Source organism: Phyllostomus hastatus, unplaced genomic scaffold (genome assembly GCF_019186645.2).
Source record: "Phyllostomus hastatus isolate PE091 unplaced genomic scaffold, TTU_PhHast_1.1 phas_scaffold_78, whole genome shotgun sequence".
Taxonomy (NCBI): Eukaryota; Metazoa; Chordata; class Mammalia; order Chiroptera; family Phyllostomidae; genus Phyllostomus; species Phyllostomus hastatus.
The window spans coordinates 23,920,619-23,932,712 of record NW_025334041.1 but is presented as its reverse complement, the minus strand read 5'-3'; the positions used below and the strand labels follow the sequence as shown (position 1 = coordinate 23,932,712).

At 34.0% G+C, this 12,094-nt stretch overlaps 1 protein-coding gene across 9 annotated transcripts in view; it reads left to right on the top strand.

Moving 5' to 3' along the window:
- Positions 1–12,094, top strand: part of PHF14 (PHD finger protein 14) — a 182,497-nt gene that overhangs the window by 45,879 nt on the left and 124,524 nt on the right. For all 9 annotated transcript variants that reach the window (XR_006784410.1, XM_045828012.1, XM_045828016.1 and 6 more), the window contains one exon: positions 6,071–6,239. Coding sequence is in view for 8 of the 9 variants with exons in the window: in XM_045828012.1 (XP_045683968.1) it covers positions 6,071–6,239 (169 nt within the window). In the remaining variant the exon portion in view is untranslated. The remainder of the gene's footprint in view (positions 1–6,070; positions 6,240–12,094) is intronic.

Below are 12,094 nucleotides of genomic sequence, written 5' to 3'. Positions count from 1 at the left end.
GTGTGTGTGTGTGTGTATCACATTTCCTTAATCCATTCATTCATTGATGGACATGGGTTGTTTCCATGTCTTGAATATTATAAATAATGATTCACTGAACATGGCAGTGAAGGTATCTTCTCAGGAATAGTGGTTTCATTCTTTTGGGTGTATATGTACACCCAGAAGTGGAATTGCTGGATCATATGGTAGTTCTATTTTTAATTTTTCGAGTACTCTCCATACAGTTTTCCATAGTTGCTGCAGCATTTTACATTCCCACCAACAGTGCACCGAGGTTTCTTTTTCTCCACATTCTTGCCAACACTTGCTATCTTGTTGTTTTGATGACAGCCATTCTATAGAGGTGAGGTGGTATCTCATTTTGATTTTGATTTTCCTGATGAGGTTTTATATAGGCACCTATGAAGATTTTCCTCTAAAAAGAAGGGAAGGCATTGGATAAAGGGTAGAAAAGAAACTATAGTGTGGAATCTTTGAAGATTAAAAAAGCTTATCTATAAAGAAGAAAAGAAGTAAATCATGAACTTTGTATAAAATTTGGAAAATAGAGTATTACTAGGTTTATTACATTTAAGTATTAATACAATTATTTTTTTCTTTAGCTTATGCATATAATATTTTCTATAAATAAATTAGTATACTTAGCATTATTACACATTAAGCATAATTATTCTGAATATGCGTTATAGTATGGTGCTGGAGATGAACAAGGTATATAGTTCATTGAGAAAAATCTCTTGGCATTTCAGTATTGAGGTTGTTCTTTCATAAATTCCAGACAATGAATTTTCATTGATTATACTTTAAAAAAATCTACTTTTAATTAATTGAATGTTTTGATTACTTAAGGTTATCTTTAGTATTTTGCATGAAAATTACACATTATAGGATTCTCTTCCCTAGTAGAGTATATTAAGTTAAAATGTGTAGGACTAAGGAAAGTTTAGCTAAATTCATGGATGATAGTAGCTTAGTGGGTTATAAAGAGAGGCCAGGTGTGTGTTTAGACATTATGAAAGGTAACTGTGACTTTCCTCTGGGTATTAGGTAACTCGATTGAATTGGGCAAGCTATTTCTGTGTTTGTGGTTATATTTTCCTTTGATTTCTGAGTTATTTAGTGTTTTGTGGTGTTCAGGGCATAACAGTTCTCCAAAAGCAAGTTTCTTTGTCACCTGGATGTATTACTTTTACTGGAGATGAGAATAAACGTGAGAAGTTAGAGAATGTCCTGACAAGAGTTATAGTTACAAAATGAGACAATAAGGGGAATAACTCAATTTAAAAAATACACAGCACAATGACTTATCCTAAATACCTCAGAAATTCATGTATGTTAAAAGAATTGGAATTCTCTGGGAAACTTTGACTACCTTTCACTTCAATTGGTAGAAATGATCAATTATTATTAAGGTTATATGCTGTAAAGGCAAGGAACTGGTCTCTTTCTGCGATATAATTTGATATCTTTCTATAGGTACTTCTGTTTTGATGGATTTTGTATTTTATTATTTACTAATGGGATTTTCACAATTTAGGGTTGTCAATAGATTATTTCAAAATATACTCATCATTTCAATTAGGAGATTCCATAAGCTGTTTACTTTTCAAATGAGCCTTAACACTCATCTAAAAGCTCATGGGACAAAACAAGCAATTTTGTATATTACACTTGAGTTATATTTTTATTTTCATGGTAATCTATGATTCTAAGGAATAAAATGCTTGGTTGTTCTAGAAATAGATATATAAAAATTTTAAGGAACACATGATAAATTACTTCCTTGTTTTTCTTTTATTGGTCAGTGTTTTTATTGTTAAAATTTTTGTTCAACAGCTTTGCTTAAATAAATGAGAATTTTAAGATATTAAGATTAATGCCTTAAATATTAATTTGCATTTTAGCAATTAATGGGCTTTTATTAGCAACACAAATGGCACATTGTATTTAATTCTGTTATTGGAGTTCAAAATTTAAAGCTGTTTTTAATTAAAAATAAATATTAGTTTGATAGTTTTACTGTATTAATGAGTGAGAGATATGAGTTTTGTTGGAGCATGAATTCAGATGATAAGAGATCTTTGAAAATACTTGATAAAAGAATTATAAGTTTCATTCAAAGGTACTGATATAAACATGTAAACAAAATCAAATATAATTTTATATGTTATTACATTTTTATAAAGGGAATGCTTATCAATTAGACTTTTATAGAAGTACTTCCTGATCATTCTTTTACATTTGAAGAAAATATATGAAAACATTTTACTTTTAACAACTTGGTATGACTTTTTGAAACAGGCTTCTATAATTTCAGTATCAAGATGTCTATCAGTCATTGTGTAGACTTCTGCTGCTTGGATGTTAGCCACTAGTCACGTGTGGCTATTTGAATTTAAATTGATTATAGTTTGAGTTTAAAAATCAATTCCTGAGTCACATTAGCTACATTACAAGTGCTCAATAGCTACATAGGGCTAGAGGATACTGTACTGGACAGAACAGATACAGATAATTCTAACATGTAAAGTTCTGTTGGACAGCACAGATTTAGACTGGTCTTTCAGTTTTAATTCTTTAATGTAACTCATATGTTTTCCACATTTTTTATTGTGGCAAAATATACATAACAAAATTTACCATTTTAATCATTTTTAAGATATACATTTCAGTGTTATTAAATATATTAATAATGTTGTGCAACCATCAGTCTCTACAGTGTTTTTCATCTTGCAAAACTGTAACTCTGTACCCATTAAACAGTAACTCTCCACTCTTCCCTCCACCCAACCCCTGCCAACTGGCATTCTACTCTGACTCTGGTTTTGGCTACTTTGCCTCATCTAAATGGAATCGTAGAGTATTTGTCTTTTTGTAACTGGCTGATTTTACTCACTACAAGGTCCTCAAGGTTCATGCATGTTGTAGCATATTGCAGAATTTCTTTCTTTTTAAAAACTGAATAATATTCCATTGTAAGTACCAACCACATTTTGCTTTTCCATTCACTGGCCAATGGATACTTGGGTTGCTTCCACATTGCAGCTCTTGTGAGTAACACTGCCGTGAATGTGGGTGTGCAAAGGTGTCCTCGAGATGCAGCTTTCAATTCTTTTTGGTATAGACTCAGAATGGGAATCAGTGAATTAAATGGTAACACTATTTTTAAATTTTTTGAGGAACAATCACACTGTTTTCCTAAGTGTCTACTGTTCTACACACCCACCAACAGTGCACAAGCATTCTACTTTCTCCACACCCTTGCCAGCACTTGTTATTTTCTGTTGTTTTTTTTTGTTTTTGTTTTTGTTTTTGTTTTTGTTTTTGTAGAGCAGTTATCCTAATGGATATGAGGTAGTATTTCATTATAGTTTTAATTTTCATTTCTCTAATGATTAGTAGTAATGAACATCTTTTCATGTGTTTATTAGCTATTTGTGTATCTTTGGAGAAATGTTTATTCAGATCCTTGTTCAACATGTGTGCTTACAAGTCAAAGTTATGTAATACTAGCTTTTAGGGCAATACTTTTTTTTTTCAGTATATTAGTCTCTTGTGTCATGTAAAAAACAAAATGTGGAGTTAAAAATCATTGTTACAACAATAATACTAGCTTTCTGACCATGTATTAAACTTTATTGAAACCTTTATATATCCATACAGCTCTGAGTTACTGTCTAGTGTCTCAGAGCTAAATGGATAAATACATAGTGAGGCGTTTTTTGTTTTGTTTTTTTTTGCCCTGCAGGATTTTCTTGAGCATTTCTTATAGGACAGGTTTAGTGGTAATAAATTTCCTCAGCTTTTGTTTGTTTGGGAATGTCTAATTTCTCTCTCACTTTTGAAGAACAGTTTTGCTGGACATAGAATTCTTAGTTGATAGGTTTTTTTCCTTTTAACATTTTGAATATATTTACCCAGTGCCTTCTGGCCTCCAAAGTGTCGATGAGAAATCTGCTGATAATCTTATTGTGAATCCTTTGTGATGATTCTGAAATTCCTTCTGCTTTCGAGAATCTGTGTCTTTTTCTTTGCAGAGTTTGATTGTAATGTGTCTCGGTTGGGTTTCATTGAGCTTCTTGGATGTTTATACTCATGTCTCCCATCAAATTTGAGTTTTCAGTCATTATATCTTCAAACATTCTCTCTGCCCCTTTCTCTCTTCTGGGACTTTCACAGTGCAGATGCTTGTCTGCTTGTTGATGTCCCACATGAAGCTTAGGCTCTGTTCACTTTTCTTCAGTCTTTTTTTCTTTCTGTTCCTCATACTTGATAATTTCCACTGTCCTATCTTCAAGTTCACTGATTCTTATATGCTTAAATCTCCCTTATTTCCCATGAAAATTGCATTTTTAATTTCAACTATTGTACTTTTCAGCTCCAGATTTCTTTTTGACTTATTTTTTGGCTTTCTATCTCTTTATTGATGTTTCCATTTTGTTCATCCATTGTTTTCCAGACGTTCTCCACAACCCACTTCAGTGAGCATCTTTATCATAGTTGTTTTAAAGTCTTTGTCTTGTAGATCTGCCATCAAGTCTTCTGACACAGTCTCTGTTTACTTAATTTTTGTCCCTTAATTGGACTATACTTTTGCCTTTTTTGTAAAAATTTTGATTTTTAGGTGTCACAACATGTCACTTAAATAAAAGTCACGGTTTCCAAAAAGTTGCCTTTTTAATCAGTGCCAAATCTCTAGTGTTATTATCATGCAGCATCATTACATATGTTCTAGGGGTTTTTTGTTTTGTTTTGTTTTGTTTTGTTGTTTTTTTGTCAACAGCTGGGCATTGGAATTTTATAATGTGGTAACTCTGGAAATGAAATTCTCCTGTATCCCCAGGATATGCTGTATTTTGTTATTGTTTGTTTGTTTATTTAACAGTGGGCTGTCTCTGTGCTGAGGATCAGACTGAGGTGTAAACTTATGGTCTTCTCATGTCTTTTCTTAGCTTTTCCCTGGGTAAGCGTAGGCTACTTTTGAATGTCCTAGCCTCCTTTAATGTCTGGCTCCCAAAAGGGGAAGAAGAGAAAAATAAAGGTGGAGGGATAAAGGACACTGGTCTTTTAAGTCTTGGAAGTCACTTCAGACCGAGAGGGAGTGCCTTGCACTAATAGAAGGAAGTCACCCACGTCTTTGTCTACACTCTACTGATCAAAAACAGCAATCAATAATCAGAACACAGATTCCAGTATTTGTAGTCAGGGTTCAATTTGCTCACCTGGCTCTGAACTACTGTGGATAAGCTAGTGCAGCACAGCTGCCTGCCAGGTGGCTTGGGATAGAGATTGAGTAGCTGCTAGGCACGCAGAGCTGAAGTTGACCAAAATTAATGACAGCTTGCCTGTGCAAGCCTTTCCCTGAAAGTTGCGAGCCTTCAACAGACACCAGCCTTCCAAAATAGTTACATCAGACAAATTCTGCTAGTGCAACTGTTTTCTAGCTAGAGAAACAGATTTCTCTTGCTTCCTACTCTGTTATCTTCCCCACATCCCCATATTTTTGAAAGTGCTTCATTAAATTCTTTTAATGAGTAAGTTTATGTTTCCTCTTTTATAAGTTGCATGGGCCACTAACTAAAATGACCCATTTATTTTTTCAACACTGTTTAGAATCTGTTTCTACAGAGTTTTCTTAGTTGGCATATTCATCATGGCTTGTCATTAAATAAGATTAAAAGATAGGATAGCTGTGACAGGAGTAGAGTCAGGGTCAGTAATGACTTTGATTTTTAGGTGTCACAACATGTCACTTAAATAAAAGTCACGGTTTCCAAAAAGTTGCCTTTTTAATCAGTGCCAAATCTCTAGTGTTATTATCATGCAGCATCATTACATATGTTCTTAGTACACTTATAGGATTACATCAAATTGCCTTATATACTTGTTATTATAGGAGTATACATGCTTTTCTATATGTATAGTCATTATATACCCTGTGATTACATATACCCATATATGTTTTTATTTATTTTTCACATATACCTGAATTTTGTGTTTCTAGAAAGCAATGCCAACACTAGAAGGTAAGAATCAATGTATGAACTTACACTGTTTCTCTATGTAGGCAGTGTTCGGAATGTGACCAGGCTGGGAGCAGCGACATGGAAGCGGACATGGCCATGGAAACCTTACCAGATGGAACCAAACGATCAAGGAGGCAGATTAAGGAACCAGTGAAATTTGTTCCACAGGACATGCCTCCAGAGCCCAAGAAAATTCCAATAAGAAACACGGTAATTTATTCCCTCTTTATCATAATCATCACAAAATTCCGAGATGAAAATGTCAGAGGTGAGAAAGACAAAGGGTGAACATATACTCAGGGGCCAGAGGAAGAAACATGTGTATTGCTATTGGTTATTCTTAAGACTGTATTATTTCACATTATGAAATATACCATACATACCTGAGAATTTATTGTTTATGTATTCCACTTAAAGCATAATAATAAGGAACACCCATTATTAATATAATGAACATACTGACCAACTTCAAAATAGAACATTACTAAAACTTTTGAAGTCTCCTGTGAATTGCTGGGTAATCACATTCCCATCCATCTAGTCTGGAAGTCACCTCCTTCCTCAGCTTTATATTTCTCATTCTCTTCTTTTAATTACACTCCAAATGTGTGCATTCATAAATAATACATAGTTTTCCTGGTTTTGAATTTGGTGCAAATGGAATCGAACTACTTTCTTCTGTTATTAGGTACTTTGACTACATTATATTGATTTCATTCATATGTGCTGATCTGTGTAGTTGTAGCTCATTTGTTTTCACTTAAGGTGTGATTTTCTTTTTTAAAAGAATAGGTCATTATTTATTTTGTATTTTGTTCTATAGATTGTCTTTTTTGTTGTTTGCATCTTTTTTTTTGTTTGTTTTATAAACAATTTTGTTTTAAATATTTCTGTGAAGGGCTCCTGCAGCATGGTAACAAGGAGTTAGGGTATATACTAAGGCATGGCTTTGCTTAGCTGTAAAATATTTGCATCTTCAGTTTTGCAAGATAATTCCCAGGTTTCCTGAAGCAGTTTAAACTCATACCAGCAATGAATAATGATACCCTTGCTCCCAAACTTGTTTTGTCCACTGTTGTAATGCTTTTCAGTGTATACATATAAAATAGTATATCATCACTTTATTTAGTGTTGCCCTCGAAACTAATGACTTTGAGCATCTATATTTTTGGTCAGTTGTATTTCTCCTTTTAGGAAACGTATATTCAAGTCATTTCTACTTTTCCTATCAGGTTGTTAGCCTGTTTCACATTAAAAATTCCTTGAGGCCAAAGTTTAAAGAATTTCTTCCAGGAAACATTCATATTTGTTATTACCAGATGCCTGGGAGCTCTGAAGCTTGGTGTACATCCTTTCCGTTACACGAGTCGTATGAATTTCTGTGCCAAACCCATGAAGGCTGGCTCACAGTTATGAATTCTTTGGGGAGACATTTTACTTTCTTACCTTGAGCCAAGTCTGTCAAAAATCTGCGCCCGCCCCCTGCCCAGGGAGATGTAAAGATACATCTTTTTTAGGGTTAGTTGTCACCATTTGTTTTGTTACCTGTTCAGTTTTAGAGAGTATTTTTTTCTCTTAAAGTAAAAGTTCTCTTTAATCTGTAGTAACCCTCTATATTGGAATCATTTAAAAGATCTCATTTAAGAAGTCACCTAGATTATTTCATCCATTTTTGTATTATGGGTTCATTGGAAATTGATGAGGCAAATCCTGGAATTGTCTCTTAGATAATTGAAATAGTTAATTATGGGTGCTTTAAACTGGTCAATTTGAAAGTTTTTTGGTGTGTAATTTTCACAAGTTGTAAACTTTTTTAAAGGCTTTACAAATATATTTTGTTTACAAATGAAGTAAAGAGAATTTTCCTTCTTCAAATGAGCCTGCTTGTTTGTCTGTTTCTAAAATATTTTCTGTAACTGTTTGATTCCAAATCTGTAGCTAGTCTTAAGATCTTAGAGGTCTTCATATGTAGATATTTCATATGTAGATGTCTATAAAGATTATCCTCTTAAGAAACACTTTTTCTAGTTTATTGTTTAGAGAAATCCTTATGGTCGATATTGTCATCATTACCTTTGGAGTTATGTAGAGGGAAATTGTGTACATATTATAGGGATATTTATGTGCTCATAGTTTAGTATTATTTAACATAAAGGAGGATCCTATTTTTTAGAATAAGAATTATAAGGAAGCTTTATAACTTTCTAATTTAGTCTAATTGCTTTCATCCTATTCTTTGTCTCTGGCTGTCTTGTGTAAAAGTTTTAATCTTATAGATATTGGTGGGTGAAACAAGAAAATATCCCACAGCCAGTAATTTTGGGAAATGTCACAGCATGGTTATTTTCTCTCTTGGGGGAATTCAAAAGCATATTGAAACTCTCAGAAATACTGCTGTTTAGAAAAATATGTAAATTATTTATCTTTTTTCCTAAGTTATTTTTATCAAAGAACACTTTTTCAAGGTACTTTTTAAAAAAATTGTAGCAGAGAGTCCCATGTAGTGCCAGCTTTTGGTGTTCCAGAGGCCATGGGTTGCTTGCATCAAGTTCTCCTGGGGTGTTCATTGAAGTGTTGACTTTGGACATCCTGGAGCTAATGTATTAGAATTGGGGGTTAGGCTAAGGAAACTTCTTAGGTGATATTCTTATGTAGACTATGTAGATAACATTTGTGATTATTACTCTTACTTTTTCCTTCCATCTTCCCTCCATCAGTCTGTACAGCAGTTCAGAAAACCTTCAATGATTATGTTTAGTTGGTCAGGTACTAGATTAGGGAACAAAATAAGAGTGAAGATCTTTTTTTAAAAACATTACTTACTGATTTTAGAGAGAGAGAGGGAGGCAGAGAGAAAAATGATCAATTTGTTTTTCTACTTGTTTATGCATTTATTGTTTTATTCTCATGTGTGCCCTGAGTGGGGATTGAGCCCACAACCTTGGTATGTTGGATTGATGCTCCAACCAACTGAGCTACCTGGCCCGGGCTCAATCATCTTGATCTTGAGTTTACTACTTTGGCTGAATTGCTATTGTTATCTTAATTTTTTTTTAGCTGTCATTTCTGTTTCAGAGTTGTATTAGCATTTTAAATTATAAGATGGCATGTTAAAATGAAGCATTCTAGTTTCTTTTCTTGGCACACTGTTAATTGTGGGAATCCAGGAGTATAACTACCTACTAATTTGTATAGCCAGATGCCTTTCACAATAAATCACTAATTTATGTCTCCCTTTAATTTTTTGTTGTTCCTAGTATCTTACTCCTTGCACTTTTAATTTTAGTACATATATAACATTTTAGGGTAGTCCATCCTCAAATTTCTTATAATATTTTTATTTTGTTAATTTATATTTTTCCTGCCATTATTATTATTTTTATATTTTATTTATTTATTTTTAGAGAGGGAAAGGAAGGGAGAAACAGAGAGAGAGAAACATTGATGTGTGATTGCTTACTCAAGCTCCCTGCACTAGGGACCTGGTCTGCAACCCAGGCATGTGCTCTGACTGGGAATCGAACAGGTAACCCTTTGGTTCTCAGACCAGCACTCAACACACTCAGTCACACCAGCCAGGGCCTTTTTCCTGCCATTATTGATCAAGGTGTAGTTTATCTCACAATAATCATATTAGTCTATCAAAATTTTGAAGAAACTTTTACCTCTTTGACATAGGGAATTTATGACATACTCTAAGTTTCAGTTCTCATTTCAGAATAATGTATCATTCACTAAAACTGTTAAAATCATCATTTGTTCCATAACTTTATATCAATTTTTATTAAATTTGTTATTTCCCTTGGGTTGCAGTGATAGTACAATTTTTAGAGACATAGTTCAAGGTTATTTCATGCTAGTAAAATGATTTTTCTTTTGTTAAAATAATCCTTTTTGTGGTTCATGAGAATTGATATTATGTTGGAATAATTTTATGTTTAAGAATTCAAACTTTACAGTATAATTAAGCATACAGCACTTTTAATCTCTTTTTTAAAGGCCTCTCAGTGGAGTTGTCCAAAGACTATCAAGAAAAGGAAATGATCAGGGCTGCTATAGATTGAAGTCCCATTTTTATTGAATAGTTTTCCTTACCTCCTTCCATTTCTCACGTTTTATACTTTGTATCTTTATGTTTAAAAGTAAAATCAGGTGGCAGTAAAGGACTGAAATGGGACAGGAAGGGATTCATATGTTGGAATAGTTGAATAAATTCTAATATTGGGTTGGCTAAAAAGTCCGTTTAGTTGTTTACATAAAGTGAAAGACATTTTTCATTTTGTGTATGTTAGCTATATCCTGTTTGGTATAATGTTGATTTTTCTTAATTAATGTCTTGTTTTGATTGCTCTCAACCTCACCTGGAGGTTGCTCCAACTGTGGAGCATTGCCCAGTGAGAAATACCCGGCATGAAACTTTGCAAACCACTTTAGATACATACAGTCAGCCACAGCACCTTCTCCATATGCTGTACAAATCTGTTTTGGGGTTTTTTTTGTGCGTTTCACTTGCATTTTTTTCCTTTCTTGAAATAATAAAGGATACTATGCCAAAAAAGTTGCATATGTTCTTCCATCTTCAATATTAAAATGGCTACACAAAAATTCACTGATGTTGTATTTTAAAAATACACGTTGATATGGCAGGTGTCACAATACAATCTAACACAATTGTTTAGAATGAAGTAAAGACCACTAAGTAAGTGCTACTAGAGCCATTTATCAGAAAGAAAAATACACACGAACTTTTTGGCCAACCCAACATATTGCTACTATTAATTTAACTTTCATTTATTCATACTGCTAATTAATCCAACCATTTTATTGTTTTGTATTTCTTCATTACCACTTATCCACTAGATATTTTATATTCAATACATTTTTCAAAGGTAGGTAAGTCAGGAGACTATGTGGGAGATTAGTTTACCTTTATATAAGATGTATTAATAATAATAATAATAATAATTAACATTTGATGATTCATCATATGCCAGACACTACTATAATTCTCCATCCTATTCCCCCCTTTAAAAATAAGTTATTAGGATTTCTGGCCAAGATAGAGACATAGTTAGATACACTTTGCCTCCTCTCACAACCAAATAAGGACAACAACAAATTTAAAAACACGATATAGCCAGAACTGCCAAAAAATAGAACTGTACAAAAGTCCGACAACCAAGGGGTTGAAGAAACATTCATCCAGGTAGGAGGGGCAGAGATGGGCAGCTGGGGTGGAGAGGACTTGAGGACCAGGTGGGCCCACATTCCTGTATGGATAAACCAGGAGGAACAACTGGGGAGCAAAACAGACCACGGCATCCCAGGGTTCCAGCACAGGGGAATAAAGCCTCAAAACCTCTGGCTGTAAAATCCTGTGGGAAGTGGAGAGAGTTCTTTGGAGAGAACTATAGGGTCCTAGAATGTACACAAGCCCTGACACCCAGGAATCAGCACTGAAAGGGCCCAGTCTGCTTGTGGGAAGCAGGGGAAGTGACTGAAATCTGGCCGAGAGCCAAGCAAGTGATATTGTTCCCTTTTGGGCCCCTTCTCCACATAGAGCACCACAATGTAGCCATGTGGGTTGCCCTGCTCTGGTGAATACCTAAGGCTCCACCCCTTATAATGTGACAGACTTGCTGAAACAAAAAAAAGTATGGCCCAAATGAAAGAACAGATCAAAGCCCCCAAAATAGAACTAAGTGAAGAAGAGATAGCCAACCTATCAGACGCACAGTTCAAAACACTGGTAATCAGGATGATCACAAAAATGGCTGAGTATGGTCGCAAAATAGAGGAAAAAGTGAAGGCTATGCAAAGTGAAATAAAAATATACAGGGAACCAACAGTGAAGGGAAGGAAACTGGGACTCAAATTAATGATTTGGAGCAGAAGGAAGAAATAAACATTCAACTAGAACAGAATGAAGAAACAAAAATTCAAGAAAATGAGGAGACGCTTAGGAACCTCCAGGACAACTTTAAATGTTCCAACACATCTGAATCATAGTGGTGCCAGAAGAAGAGGAAGAGCAAGAAATTGAAAACTTATTTGAACAAATAATG